This window comes from Cavia porcellus, unplaced genomic scaffold, assembly GCF_034190915.1.
Source record: "Cavia porcellus strain 051 isolate PalLab524CR breed Dunkin Hartley unplaced genomic scaffold, mCavPor4.1 scaffold_1, whole genome shotgun sequence".
NCBI lineage: Eukaryota > Metazoa > Chordata > Mammalia > Rodentia > Caviidae > Cavia > Cavia porcellus.
This window is the reverse complement of record NW_026947484.1, coordinates 132,925,796-132,942,093: the sequence shown is the minus strand read 5'-3', so window position 1 is coordinate 132,942,093 and position 16,298 is coordinate 132,925,796. Positions and strand designations below refer to the sequence as shown.

The following is a 16,298-nucleotide window of genomic DNA, read 5'->3' as shown; positions in this document are numbered from 1 at the left end:
AGAAAATATTTTTAGATATTTATGAGCAAGGATATTTAACCTTCATTTTTATTTTGAGGATGTTGTGTTTTACCTGGAGGTTGATTGGAGTAGACTGTTCAGTTCACTAAGCAAACAAACAAAAAAACATGTCTACTCTGTGTGGGCACTGTGAAAAATGATGGTGATACAAAAATTGTTAAGCGATAATCCTGGCACTTTAGTAATGTAGTATCCTAGAAAGTAAAAAGTAGACTCTAAGAAGAGATGCCATTAACTTACATTAAATGATTTTGCAAGAAATAGGTCACTGAACATCTCTGTTTATTAATAAGGTTTTTGATGTTATTCCTTGTTATACAGAATACATTTCATACAGATCATAAGAAAATTTCTTTTTTTCCTTTTTTTTTTTTGGTACAGCAATTAAACTCAGTATCTTGTGCTTGACAGACAGGTGCTTATGCCTCTGAACTATATCCCTGGCTTTTCCTTTTTTTTTTTTTTTAGAGGAATTTCTTTTCTTCTTCACATGTGTGTATTACTTATTTCACTAAGTATGTTTGCAAGTTGTATCCATTTTCTCATAAAAGTCTCCAGTTTATCTTTTTTATGCTGACTAGTACTCCACTGTATAAAAATATCACATTTTTAAAAAATACGTATTACATTTTTTTTATCCATTCCTCAGTCAGTAGGCATTTAGATTGTTTCCAAGATCTGGCTATTATAAACTGTGCTGCTATAAACATGTATGCACATATATTACTGTGGTATGATGTTTTTTTATTCTTTTGGAAAGATACCCAGAAGGGGATCAGTTGTGTTGAATGGGACCTCCAATCCTAGGTTTTTGAGGAATGTCCACACTGATTTCCACAGTGGTTGCACCAGTTTGCATTCACACCAACAGTGGAGAAGGGTTCCTTTTTCCCCACAGCCCCTCTGGCATGTTGTTGCTTGATTTCTTGCTATTACTCATTCTTTCTGGGGTGAGGTAGAATCTCAGTGTTGTTTTAATTTGCAACTCTCAAATGACCCATGATGTTGAACATTTTTTCACATACTTATTTTCTATTCTCTATTTTATCTGAGAAGTGTGTGTTCATCTCAGATGCCCATTTTTGGATTGGGTTAAATTTGAGAGACTGCTTTTTTTGAGTTTTTATATGTTCTCAATAGTAATCCTTTGTCTGAGGAACAGCTAGCAAACATTTTCTCCCACATTATGGGTTGTCTCTTCACTCTGTTGGTGATTTCTCTTGTCGCACAAAAGCTTTTTAGTAGAGTAAGATCACAGTTATTGATTCTTTGTGATAGTACCCATGCAATTGGGGTTTTGTTCATAAAGTCTTTGCCTACTCCAATGTCTTCAAAAGTTTTACCTACTCTATCTTCCAGTAGATTTAATGTTTCTATTTTGATATTAAGATCTTTGATCCATTCTGATTTTAGCTTAGTACATGATGGAAAATATGGCAGTTTATTAAGAGGAATTTCTTAAAACCAGGAATATTTATGCTCTTTAAAATGATTAATTTATCTTAATGAAAATTCTAAATTGTTTTCTTTGGGTTTTTAAAAATTTAATTAATTAATTTTTTGAGAGAGGGCCTTGCTATGTAGTGCAGGCTGGCCTCAAACTCACAGTGATCCTCCTGTCTCAGTCTCCCAGTGCTGAGATTAAAAGCATGTGCTACCATGCCCAGCTCTAAATTGTGTTTCTGACCATTGTGTGGTTTTAGAGTTTAAAGCCAGACTGTAGCCAACCCTTAGAAAGAGTATGTGTATCTGATGTGTATTTCATAGGTTAGCTCCCATCTAGGTTCCATTTATCAATCCTTATTTTTCTATTATTGAATCTTTTTACTTCTAATTTAGGTTATTGATGTTACATATGTTGTAACTGCTTTAAATCATTTTAGGAATAATGTGACTTGTTAAGATTTTTTAAAGTCTTATTCAGTTATCCTTTGTGGTGCTGGGCAATCAAACTCAGTTTCTCAACTGTGCTAGACAAGTCCTCTATCATTGAGTATACCTCAGACTTTATTTTCAAAGAATAAATGACAAATTTTGATAGGTAAGTAGAAATTTACTTCCTTTTTTCTTCGCTGTAACTTTTGTAACAGTGCAAATACCTTTAGCAAGCCAATTAATACTACTAAATAACTTAAAATCTTTAATTATATAAGTAATATTTGCCGTGTGCTTTTTAAGTGGCTATTTTTAGCCAGATGTGGCGGCCCATGCCTGTAATCCCAGCACTCTGGAGGCTGACAGAAGCCTCACTACGAGTCACAGTCACAGTGGGTGACAGTGTGGAGGTGCAGATTGTGGTGGCCACAGTCAGAGAAGGGGTGGGTGATGTGCCCAGCACTCTGTTGTGTTTCCAGCAGCACCCGTCAGGCTCCTTGCATCACCGCAGCTCTCTCTCTCATTCTGGGTGCCAGCCTCATGCCCAGTGTTTTCCTTAGTTCATCTTTCAGTCGTTTCTGTTGTCCTGATCCACACTGTTCTCAGTCCAGTTCTTCCACAGGACTCTTCCTCACAGAGTCTAACCTTGAACCTCGGCTCAGAGTTGTCTCAACTGTGCCCCGGGCCAGCCCCTACCTCCGCTTTATCCTTGCCCACCTCCTGCCCACCTCCCCAGCCCTAGGTGGTACAGTCTCCTGATCTGTACTTCTTATAATTGTGCTCATTTTTAGTTGCCCATTTTCTGATTGGATAGTTTTTGTTTGTTTGTTTATTTTAGTTCTTTATATTTTCTGGCTATTAGTCCTGTGAGGAATAGCTGGCAATTTTTTTTTTTCTCATTCTGTAGGTCCTCTGTTAACTCTGTTGACTGTTTCCTTTGTGTAGAAAGTTTTTGATATAATACCATTTGTTGATTCTTGATGTTATTTCTTGTGCAATTGGAGCTCCATTCAGAAAGTCTTTGACTAAATCTATGACTTCAAGGTTATTACCTATTTTACCTTCCAGTAGATTGTGTTTCTGTTTTAATATTTAGATCTTTTATCTTTTGATTTTAGTTTAGTACACAGTGGGATGTATGGGTCTAAATTTCATCTCTCACGTGTGAATAGCCAATTTTCCCAGCACCATTTGTTAGAGAGGTTACTTTCTTCAAGGGTATATTTTTAGCCCCCATTGTCAAAGATTAGACAGCTAAATGTGCCTGAAGTTGTTTCTGTATCCTCTATTCTATTCCATTGATCCACTTGTCTACTTTTGTGCCCATAGGGATTTGACATTTAAAAATGTAGTTAGTAGCCCTATTAACTTGCTATTAATTTATTGTATGCTTGGGAAGGTGGTAAAAGTTTAAATTTTTAATAAACTCTGGAAAGCAGCTCTTAGGTTTTATGCTATGAAAACCCTTTACCATCTTGACATTGGGGTAAAATTCACCTGTGTTTTCTTTTAGTTTCTGCGGAGTTTTTCTTTTCATATTTAGTGCTAACTCATTAAAAAGTGTGTGTGTGTGTGTGTGTGTGTGTGTGTGTGTGTGTGTGTGTGTAGATTGAACCTACATTGAACTACATGATTCCCAATGTTTTAAAAAATTTCTTATTTGAGACAAGGTATCCCTAAATCACTAAGTTGCCCAGTTTGGGCTCAAAGTGGTGATCTTCCTGCCTCAGCTTCCCAAAGTGCTGAGATTACAGGTGCAAGTCTCTATGCCTGGCATCCCATGTATTTAATATGGTATATGACTAACTCAAATGGTCTTACGCCTTTAAATACAATTTTCAAAGCACTGTTTATTGAATAATTTATTCTTTCCTATTTGGTTTATAATGTTTTATTATCAAGTTCTCGATAGTTTGTGAAGATTATTTCTTTTTGTTTTACTGAGTATAATAACATCCTGAAATAGAAATTGTAGTTGTGTATTTTGAGAATTTAAATAGTGTCCATTGTAGCAGACAGATGTTTTCTCATATCCAATTCAAATATTTGTCTTGTGTTTTGGTAAAGATACACTTGGGTAACTGGTAAAGAGCCACTTACATACTATGACATGAACTTGTCAGCACAGGACCATCAGACATTTTTCACCTGTGATACAGACTTTTTACGTCCTTCAGACACAGGTATGTATCATATCTGTTCATGGTAATAGACTGTAAAAATTATTTTTAAAGGTTTTTATGTTAATTATAATATACACTACAAAGGTGTCGGGCATGATGGTGTAATCTCAGCATTCAGGATGCTGACATGGAGGAGCTCTGTGAGTTTGAGGCTAGTCTCAGCTACCTAGAGAACTGAAGGCCAGCCTGAACCTCATAGTGAGACCCTGTCTCAAAAAAAAAAAAAATGTGTATGTATACATGCAAACATGTCTATACAAAGTTACTTGGTTAGATGTTATTTACATTATTAATAAGAAACTCAGGTTACAGTGTGAGGTCTTGAAGACCTAAAAAGCCTTCATCATCCTTTTATGATTAGATTAGTTCTATAATGTTCAGTATGTATTCAATGCATGTGAAGATGAGGACAACTACGTGGAAGAAAACTAGAGAATATAAGATAGACAATGAAGATCTGCAGTGGACTTGCTTTGAAATCCGTGTTTCTTAAAATTGTTTCCTTATGATCTGTTCTGTTCTGTTTAATCTCACCCTCTTTAAAATAAAAAAAGACTCATGCATGCATAGAACCTATAAACAGTTTACGAGAACTGATCTTATAATGCATGATGAAATGAACAAAACTTTGAAGAAAAAGAGACACTACACAGTACCCAGTGCTGATCCTGTAGTGTCATGATGTAAAATCCAGCAGTACTATTTTTCTTTGTTTAGAGTGATTTTAGCCGCTATGGTTTGTTTAATCTCAACATAAATGAAGGTACGGATAACTGCATGTATGTTTTAAGTGTATAGGATTGATAACCATATTACTAAGTTTTTGTTGGAGAGTTGAACAGAACCGTTTGCTGTCTCGCTGTTTGAATCCCCACGTTGTATGTTTCACTTTTATATCTTGAACAACTATTTGTAAGAGGACAATATGTAATCATCAATTAGTGATTTCTTACTGTTTATTTTTTCTTTGAAAGTATGTATTATTTCTACCTGTTTTCTGTTTTGTTTAGTCTTTCTTTAAATAAAATTTAAAAAAAAGAAACTCGGGTTAAATTAAAATGAATTATGTTTTGGCACATACCTATACCAGCACTCAGGAAGCTGAAGCGGGAGGATTACCATGAGTTCAAGGCCAAATTGGGCTACATTGTGAGTGCAAAGCCAGCCTAGGCAATATAATGAGTTCAAGGCCAGCCTGAACTACAGCAAAACCCTGTCTCAAACAAAACAAAACAGCCCTCTCCAAAAGAATTACATTTAAAAAGTAGGTTGACATATTATCTTTCCTTTTTACAAGAATTTAAATATTATGCTTCTTTTATTACTTAAAGACCTTTTAGATCAAATATAGCAGAAAACAGTATACCTTGTTTGTGCCTAGGAAATATAATAACACATAAAAGAATAAGGTAATATAGAAACATTGGGAAATGACGTATAGAAAAAATATGGGATATATTTTGTTCTTCTGTAATCATAAGTTAAAGATGCATATAAAGTAGTAGATCATAGGGGCTGGGGATTTAGCTCAGTGGCATAAGCGCCTGTCTTGCAAGCAGGCAGTCATGAGTTCGATCCCTGGTACCGATAAAAAAAGAAAAAAAAAAAAGTAGTAGATCATAGAAATGTCTGTGTTTAGTTTTCTCTAAGCTATTCACTGTGGAGGAGAATATTTAAGGATAGCAGTATCTTGCTCAAGGGTAGAGAAGTTCATTACTATGAGGCCCTGGGTTTGAACACCAGTACTTAAAAGCAAAAAAAAACAAGGTATTTTTACCACAACTTTTCTTCTATTTTGAATGCCTTTACTCTTTATTTATTTGATGAGTTACTTCTTATTTAATATCCAAATTAAAAGTCACATTCTCCAAAAAGTCTTCTCTGGAACCTCTTGTCCAAATTAAATATTTTCTTCTTTGTAGTTTTACAATACTTCATTTAAACTTCTATTAAGAAGTAACTTTGGTTAATTTTTTTTTTTTTGTCTTTTTCATTTTTATCGGTACCAGGGATCGAACTCACGACCGCCTGCTTGCAAAGCAGGTGCTTATGCCACTGAGCTAAATCCCCAGCCCCAATTTTGGTTAATTTATTCAACTAACACCATACATTTGTTTATGTTGTCACATTACTTTCATGTTTATCTTCCTTCATATGAAAAGGTTCCCCTAATGACACTTTGGAGAGCAGGGACTATACTCTTTTTTTTTTTTTTTTTTTTTTTGTCTTTTTGAGACAGGGTCTCATTATGCAGTTCAGGCTGGCCTTGAGCACACTTTGTAGCCTCAGCTGGTCTCGAACTTGCAACGATTTTCCTGCCGCAGCCTCCCGAGTGCTGGGGATACAGGTGTGAGCCACTACGCCCGGCTAAGGACTATATTCTTTTCAATTTTGTCTGTATCATTTAGCACATTGGCTGGCATACTATAAATGTACTTTGATGAAAATATGAAGAATGTTTGGTGTAGACACCACAGGTGTCTTAACCAGTTTCACTAATAATGGCTAATACTTAGGTGCTGGGCACTGTTCTTGTATTGTACAAATGTACTAATCTCATCTTCACAATCACTTTATAAGTATTTTTATCAGCCCCATTATAGAAAAAATGAAATGAGGCAAAGGGAGATTATATAATATGCCTCAAGTTCCACAAGTAAATAAATGATAAGGCTGGGTTTCACACTCAAGTCTGGCTTTTAACCACTGCTTAGCATTGCCATGAACTCATCTTAATATATATTTCCTGTATTAAATAATTTAAGGGTGGATGGTAGCAGGAAACCTAAGAATGTTCTATATGCTTAGATAAAATGATTTAATTGCAAATATAGGATGAAAACTTTTTGTTTTGTGTTTGTATGCTTAATGTTTATATTAATAGCAAAAATATATGTGTTCAGGAAGTAACAGTAGAATATCAGCATTGTATATTAATTTTAAAACTTGAGGAGCCAGGTGTGATGGCACAGTCCTGTAATCTCAGTGCTAATGAGGTGGAAGCAGAGGATCGCCATGATTTCAAAGCCAACCTGGCTGCATAGTGAGACCCAATCTCAAAAAATAACAGAACAAAAAAAAAAAAAGATGAGTTGGGTGGGGTGCACACACTTATAGTCCCAGAATTTGGGAGGCCCAGGTAGGAGGATCATTGCAAAGTTGGAGGCCATCCTGAGCTCCATAGTGAGGTCAAGTCCAGTCTGAACTACGTAGCAAGACTCTGGCTCAAAACAAAGAACTGAGGTGACTCTGGAAACCAGGCTTCACCTCCCTTTCATAGACATAAACATTAACAAGTTTTCACTATTGTTGTCCGCTAAAGCTATGTTCCTTTTTTCAAAAGAAATTTATTATTTACTGAAATAGTCCTGTACAACCAATATACACCATGTTTAAAAGAATCAATTCCTTTCAAATACAAGAACTGTATAAAGCAGTACTATCAACACAAAACAGTGGTCACATGCATATCTGCAGATGTAAGCATTGGAAATAATATAGCAAAAATGCCAGGTTGGTAAGCGTGAGATTGTGAGTTCAATCCCTGGTACCAAAACAAAACAAAAACATTTTTTGGTGATTTTAATGACCAGGTGCATAATAACCAGGTGCTTTACTCAGAAACTTTTGTTTGCTTGCTTTAAAGGGAAAAACCCTGATGATATTTTCTTCTTCTTTTTTTTTTTCTTTTAGTAGGAAACACCTCAGTAATCCCACCAGAAAAAATATTTTCAACAGTAACAGTATAATCATAGAGGGGAAAAAGGATTTTTTAAAAGCATATTGCTATGATTATCAAAAATATAAAAGTAAATTTACAAAAAACCTAGAAGACCAAGGATAAGCAGTCTGATATTTACTTCATTGTCCAGCACTATCATGATTTCTAGCATAAAAGCACAAAGTTCATGGAATTCAAACATCTTCAGATATCTTCAGGTTAACTGTCATTGCATCTTTGAGAGATACATTTCCCAGTATTTGTTATTTAGCTCCAAAAATCTAATTTAGCTATTTCTTTGAGGCAATGAGTTAATTTAAAAAATTCTTTGTTTTAACTAGGTGTGCTTTCATGAAAGGGCTTATCTTTAGCCCATTCTGTGGGTTCATTAGGAAATTTCATGCTATGTCATCAAACATAATGAGGTTTTTCTTGCTGTAAAATTATACATAATTAAAATAATAAAAATTATTATAATTCCTTCTTCACTCTGTAATGTACTTGAATCCAATAAGTAAAAAACAGGATTTCTGTTATAGGGTGCCTCAATTTAAAGTAGCTACTCTTAAAACTAAAGTGCATTAGCATCTAGAAATTTTTACATCCTAGCCAGGCAGTGCACCTTAGAAAGTTTTAAAATGGCTAAGAAGTAGCTTTTCTTTTGAAAAACAGGAGAAAGAAAAATATCTCTTAGGTTAATTATTGTACAAAATTATGGTTTGGTGGGAAAGGAAAATAGCACAATGAAAAGACTAATAAGAACATCTTCAGGTAAATAAGTTGTAAGAAAAAGTCATATAAAGTTAAGGCTTTAGAAATTCTTTTCAAACCATGCATGACATTTGTTTCATGTGCTTCTAGAGTTAATGTATAATGCAGCTAAAGATTCAACTCAAGGAATAGACTATTTAAAAAGAAACTGTCTATTAAATGATAATTCAGAAACAGACTGTTGGTTCCATCTTGATCCTTTCAGACACTCATATCAGAGCACCTTTTAGAGCTGCCATGGTGGCACATGCCTGTAATCCTAGTACTTAGGAGGTTGAGGCAGGAGGGTCATGAGAATTTGAGGCCAACCTGGCTACATAATGATTTTAAGGCCATCCTGGATTATATAGCCGGACCCCATCTCAAGAAGACCAAAAATAGACAGACAGACAGACAGACAGATAGATAGATAGATAGCAATAATTTGTATCCATAGCTTTACATTTTAAAAATACAGAGCCAAGGATATAGCTCAATGGCTCAGTGCCTGCCTGGCAAGCATGAGGTCCTGAGTTCGATTTCCAGTACTCAAAAAAAAAAAGACAAATGTGTATATGTGTGTGATCTTGTCTTACGTTATCAGTAATCATTGTTAGTAGGTTTTATTCTCATATTATCCATTTGTTGGTAAGGCAAGAGACCAAATGTATCCTCAAGGGCCAGCCAGGAATAGGTTTGGGGTTGATTTCATTCAATGCCTAAAAATCAGGTTATGATTATAAAATGTGCCTGTAGTTCCAGCTACTCAGGAGACTTAGACACATTGCTTATGATAAGAGTTTGAGGGCAGCAAAGGCAACATAGGGAGACACTGTCTCAAAAACAAAACCCCCAGAAAATTAGGAGATTTTACATTAGAAATCCAGATTTAAGATGGGTATTGGTAGGCCTGTAATCCCAGTACCCTGGGAGGCTGAGGTAGGAGGATCCCAAGTTTGAGCTCACCATGGACAACTTAGCAACTTAACAAACTTTGTCTGAAAAATGAAGAATAAAAAAGGCTGGAAGTGAAAATAAAAGTACTGGTTTAATTCTCAGTACCACTTAAATAATTAAATATCCACACTTCTTTTAAAGTTGGGAAATATGGAAAAACTGAACCTGCACTTTCTACTTGGTATTAATCAGTTCAAGCTGAGTTGTGGCTGTCTTCTTAAGATAATATATGTGTTTTTACTTCATTCCTTTATGTTTCCTGTCTGGCCTTAGTAGGAATTTATGTTTGTGATCCCTGACCTAGAGATAACTGCTGCTCCCTGTTGTGCTGGGTGTTTGTTTGTTTTATTTTGGTTTTTTGAGAGAAGGTCTTGTTATGTAATCCAAGCTGGCCTTAAACTCACTGTGTAGCCTAGGCTGGCCTTGAATTTGTGGCAGTTCTTCTGCCTCACCCTCCCAAATGCTGGGATCACAGATGTGTGTCACTATAGCTAGCCTATTAGAGTATTACTTAACTCGAAAAATAGATAAATTTGTTTGGTGTGGTGGCACATGCCTGTAATCCCAACACCCAAGAGGCTAAGGCAGAAGGACAGTTGTAGTTTGAGGCTAGCCTGGGATACATAGTGAGTTCAAGGATGAGTTCTGAACTCACTCATAGTGAGTTCTGGACTACATAGTGAGACTCTGTCTCACAAAAACAAAGACTAACAACAAAAAATTTGAATGAATTGCTGAGTGCTTATGGTAATTTTAAACATATCATGAGCTCTTAAAGAGAAGAATTGAGCACTAAATCAGCAGTTTGTTTTAAATTATTTCTTAAGGTCAGTTATGGAATTTTCTACTTGTGTTTTTCACTTATTTCGGAAAAAATATACTATTTCGTTTTAATTTTGAGACAGGGTCTCACTAAGTCATTAAATTGTCCAGGCTGGGTTTGAATTTGTAGTCCTCCTGCCTCAACATCCTAGAGTACTGGGTTACAAGTGTATGCTGCCATGCTCTGGTGTAGTCTTCTTCCTTTATTTTATTTTATTTTTTCTCCTTTTAGGTTTTAGGACTACCTTCATTTTGAATAATATCTTGAAAGATTGAGTAGTGCAATTTGAAAACATAAGACTAAGAAAAAAATGCTTTAAAAGTAGATTAAATAACCTCATCAGAAATTTAAAAAAATACAAATAAAAATGAGATTGTTTTCCTGTGTTAAGTTAGCAAAAGCTGATAATACAGATTAAGTAACCCTTACCTGAAATGCTTGGGACTACAAGTGTTTTGCATTTCAGATACTTTCAAATTGTAGAACATACTCATATAAATAATGAAACATTTTGGGGTTGGGGCCCAAACCTTAAAAAAAAACTATGTTTCATATACATCTTATACGTATAAAAGGACTAATCAAAAAATACTGTTTAAATTTTAAATTTATTACAGTGAAAGACACTTTGCCATAAATCTTCCTCATAATACTCCCTCACACTTCCAGCAAATTTATTCCATCACTTTTAAAAAAATTTTTATTTTAAAGAGGGTAAAACTAAACAGAACAAAACAGAACAAAGCAGATCCAAAGAAAACAATGTAAGAGACATAGATTTTAAAGCAAGACAACAGATCATCACTCTCATATTGTCTTTTTTTCTTCTAAATAGTTGTCCATATCTTCACACACAATGAATTCATACAAAACAAAATGGTATTAAACTTATCAGAACAGAATGATGAAGGCATTTTATGTCTTCAAAACCAGACAATAGGGAAGTCAGCAATGGCTGCCATAATGTCTCTTGTTCTCTTCAAAATAGCTGTCCATATCTTTATGTATGTTTAAATTAAACAATATAAAACAACTAAAGTCACTCTGAACAAAGAATAATAGTATTGCTGGATTTCACAGCATGATGCTACGGAATCAGCACTGGGTACCAGGGTGTCTCTTCAAAGAAGCTGTTCATTTCATCATGCATTATGTAATCAATTCTTTTTTTGTTTTTTATCGGTACTGGGGATCAAACTCATGACCATGCACTTGCAAGGCAGGTGCTTATGCCGCTGAGCTAAATCCCCATCCCCATATAATCGATTCTTATAAACTCTTTAGGAGAAGTTTTATGCATGTCTCTACATGTATACCTATCCTTTCTGTATTAGAGGGAAAAACAAAACAAAATAAAACAAATTCCTAGAAAATCATGAAACAAAAAACACAAATAAATAACAATAGCAAAGAGTCCAAAACACTTACAATATAGGCCTTCAAAACAAGGTGGTAAGAGCATAACTGGGGTGGTTGTTTTACATAATGATCTTCAAGATTCAAGAGTTCCTTGGATCACCATACAATAATATACACAATTGTTCCAATCCTATGAATGTTAACCATTTTGTTCCACGAACTTACAGAATTTGTAGCACAATCATCTTAGCTATCCTAAGTGTGCTTATATAATTTTAGATGTTTTTTCTTTTCCCTTCCTTTTTCTTTTTCCTCATTTCCCTAAGATATTATTTTTCCCCTTTAAGCGCCTTCTTGTCCTTTCACTGTATTTACAGAGTTTTTTGTATCTTACATACTCTTATACTTTCTTACACTAGAGACTATATGGTATTTACACATGTGAATTTAATTTCTTTAACTTATGAGTATGGTCTTGAGTTACATCCATTTACTTATAAATATCTCAATGTAGTCATTCTTTATAGCTGAGTAATACTCCATTATATAAAAATACCACATCTTTTTCATCCATTCCTCAGTTGATGGCCATTTAGGTTGTTTCCTGGCTATTACAAATTGTGCTGCTTTAAACATGGGTGCACATATATCACTGTGATATGATGTTTTTAATTCTTCTGGGAATATGCCTGGAAGTGGGATAGCTGGGTCAAATGGGACTTCCAATCCCATCTTTTTGAAGAACTTCCAGACTGACCTCCACAGTGATTGCACCATCTGCCCTTCCACCAACAGTGCAGAGTTCTTTTTCCCCCTCATGCTCTCCAGCATTTGTTGTTGGTAGTTTTCTTTATCCTGGCCATGCTTTCTGGAGTGAGATGGAACCTCAGTTGTTTAATTTCCATTTCTCTAATGACCAGTGATGCTGAACATTTTTTCATGTATTTATTTGCCATTTGTATTTCTTCATCTGAGAACTGTGTATTCATCTCAAATGCCCATTCTGTTTTAATATTTACCTCTTTGATCCATTGAGACTTTAGTTTACTCCATGGTGATAGGCGTGGATCTAGTTTTAGTTTTCATCATATGGAGAGTCAGTTTTTCCAGCACCATTTATTAAAGACACTATCTTTCTTCCATTGGACATGTTTGGCCCCTTTATCAAAGATAAGGTGGCTGAGTGTGTTTGTAGTTGTAGTTGTATCTTCTAATCTATTCCATTGATCTTCAGCTCTGTTTTTATTCCAGTACCATGTTGATTTTACTACAGTTACTTTGTAGTATAACTTCAAGTCAGGGATTGTGATATCTCCTGCCTTGCCTTTGCTGCTTAGAATTGCCTTTGCTATTCTAGGTCTCTTGTAGTTCCAGATGAATTTTAGGAGTGATTTCTCTAGATCTGTGAGATATGCTAGTAATATTTTGATTGGGATTCCATTAAATCTATGTAACAATTTTGGGAGAATGGCCATTTTCACAATGTTTGTTCTTTCTATCCATGAACAAGGAATGTCTTTCCAATTTCTTTTTCAGGGTATTATAATTTTCCTCGAATAGATCTTTTATTTCTTTTGTTAGATTGATTCCTAAGTATTTCATTTTTTTGGATGCTATTGTAAAGGGTGTGGCTTCTCATTTCTCTCTCAGTGGTTTTGTTGTTAGTGTACAGGGATGCTATTGATTTTTGAGTATTGATTTTGTATCCAGCTACATTGCTGAATTATTCAATCTAGGAATCTTTCAATGGAGTTTTGGGGTCTTCCATGTAGAGTATCATGTCATCTGCAGATAATGATAATTTAACTTCCTCTTTTCCTATCTTTACTCCTTTTATTTCTCTCTCTTGTCTAAGTGCCCTGGCTAGTATTCCTGGCACTATATAGAATAGGGGTGGTGACAATGGACATCCTTGTCTTGTTCCTGATTTTAGGGTAAAGGCTTTCAGTTTTTGGCCATTTATAATGATACTGGCTGTTGGTTTATCATAGATGGCATTTATCATATTGAGGTAAAGACCATCTGTTCCAATTGTCTGTAAGGTTCTTATCATGAATATGTGTTGGACCTTATCAAAAGCTGCTTTTTCATCTATAGAAATTATCATGTGGTTCTTATTTTTGGCTCTATTGATATGGTGAATTACATTTATTGATTTGCAATGTTGAACCATCCCTGCATTCCTGGGATGAATTCTACTTGGTCATGGTAAATAATCTCCTTGATGATTTGCTGCATTCTGTTTGCCAGTATTTTATTGAGGATTTTTGCATCTATGTTTGTTAGGGAGATTGGCCTGTAGTTCTCTTTTTTGGTTGGGTCTTTCTCAGGTTTTGGTATTAGAGTAATATTTGCTTCCAGTTAGGGAGAATTGCTTCCCTTTCAAGTTCATTGAAGAATTTGAAGAGTGCCGGCATAAAATCTTTTTAAATTTCTTGTAGAATTCCGCAGTGATAATCTGTTTGGACCTGGGCTTTTCTTTGTTGGTAAGGATATAGTTACATTTTCAATTTTTTTAATTGAAATTGGGTTATTCAGCAGTTTTACATCTTCTTGACCTAGCTTTGGTACTTCATATGTTTCTAAGAATCTATCCATTTATTCTGTGTTATCAAGCCTATGAGAGTATAGGTTTCCTAAATACATATTTCCACAAGGTCTGTAGTGATCTCACCCTTTTCATTCCTTATTGCATGAATATGGGTTTTTTGTTTCCTTTTTTAAAATAAGGTTGGCTAGGGGCTTATCAGTTGTATTTATTCTTTCAAAGATTCAACTCTTTGATTCATTGATTCTTTGTATTGTTTTCTTAGTCTCTCTTGCATTGATTTCTGTTCTGACCTTTATAATTTCCTCCTTTCTTTTGGCTTTGAGCTTGACTTGCTCTTATTTTTCTAGATGTTTGAAATGTAGCATCAGGTTGTTTATTTGCGTTCGTTCTGTTTTCCTGATGTGGGAATTCCCTGCAATAAATTTTCCTCTAAGGACTGCTTTCATTGCATCCCACAGGTTCCATTAAGATGTATTTGTATTTTCACTTGCTTAGAGATATTAATTTCCTCTGTGACCCACTGATTGCTCAGGAGTATTTGTTCAATTTCCATATATTTGTTGAGTTATTCCATCACTCTCTCCACTTTAGTTTTTGGTTTCTTGAGACAGTCTTGTTGTGTAGTTTGGGCTGGCCTTAAACTTCCAATAATCCTGCTGCCTTAGTCCCCAGAGTGGAGGGATTACAGACATGTACCACCAACCCAGCCCCTTTACCCTTTCTGAAGCAGTGCTGTAAATCCTTTCATTAATGTTTCTTTGTTTGTTTGTTTTTTATTTTTTGTGGCTGGCTTAATGTCCTGAATCAATTCAAAAGTATGTGTAGTAATTTCTGTCAAGTAAAACAGATATGTCTTCATCTAACTTATTTACTGAATCTGGTGCTGTGCAGCTTTTGGGTCTTCCCCAAAGTCAAAATGACTATGTAGGGTAAACATTTTTAATTGATTTAGGATATCAAGGCATTCAGGACAGCACAGCTAAAGTCATAACAGGACTTATAGTTTAAAAGTAATTCCATACAATACTTTTAGTATGCTCATGTTTTGACTATCATCCATTGCATAAGATCAGGTGTGGAATTTTCCATTTATGGTTTCATGTTTTGGATTTTAGATTATTTAAAATTTTGGATTTTGATGACTCTTGGCTTGTATAGGTTTTTTTCAAGTCAGATTTGCAGTCCAACTACCAAGCAAAGTTATGAACACTGAGCACATTTTTTCTTCAAACTTTGCAGTTTGAGTAGTAAAATTTTGAGTTTTGGAGCCATTCAGCAATCAAAATATCACTGTATTCGGTCAGCTAAAGATATTGAAAGTGTCATCATCTTGCTATTTTACTTTTGGGGTCCTGGGGATTAAACCCTGGCACTGTACACTGAGCTACATCCTTAGTGCTGTGGGGGAAAAAATATTTTTTTTTGAGATAGGTTCTTGGTTTGTACTATAGGCTGACCTTGAACTCACTGTATAGCCCAGGCTAGCCTCAAACTTGCTGCTATCTGCCTGCCAAGTGCAGATATTATAGGTGTGTGCCACTACCCTTGGTTAAAACTTTGTGCATTTGGAACTCTAAGTCACTAAATTGCCTAGTTAGGACTTGAACTTGAGATCCTCTTCCCTCAGCCTTTTTTTTCCCCCCTTTGGTACTGGGGATCAAATTCACAGCTCTGTATTTGCCAGGCAAGCGCTTATGCCACTGAGCTATATCCCCAGCCCCACCTCAGCCTCTTACAGTTCAGGAATTCAGACATGTACCACCATGCTCAGCTATCACAGTTTTTATATTATCAAAGCATTGGATATAGCTTTAGTTGTCCATCCAAAGGGAATTGGTTAAATAAATTATGATATATACTAATAAACTAGACTATTTTAACCATATAAGATGTTGGTAAAAGATTCATTGTTAAAATTTGGCTTATAAATATCATTAAACTTTTGGAAAAGATCCTCATGTTCAAAAATCACAAGTTTAATTCTGAACTTTTTTTTATGTACTATTTTAGTGTTCCAGCAGAACGATGTACTTTACCTGGTCAGTATCAGATTGGTGC

At 35.1% G+C, this 16,298-nt stretch overlaps 1 protein-coding gene across 7 annotated transcripts in view; it reads left to right on the top strand.

Annotated features, from left to right (window-relative positions):
- St7l (suppression of tumorigenicity 7 like) overlaps positions 1-16,298 on the top strand; it is a 152,131-nt gene that overhangs the window by 14,641 nt on the left and 121,192 nt on the right. For all 7 annotated transcript variants that reach the window (XR_010049582.1, XM_013142769.3, XM_063255671.1 and 4 more), the window contains exon 5: positions 3,964-4,079. Coding sequence is in view for 6 of the 7 variants with exons in the window: in XM_013142769.3 (XP_012998223.1) it covers positions 3,964-4,079 (116 nt within the window). In the remaining variant the exon portion in view is untranslated. The remainder of the gene's footprint in view (positions 1-3,963; positions 4,080-16,298) is intronic.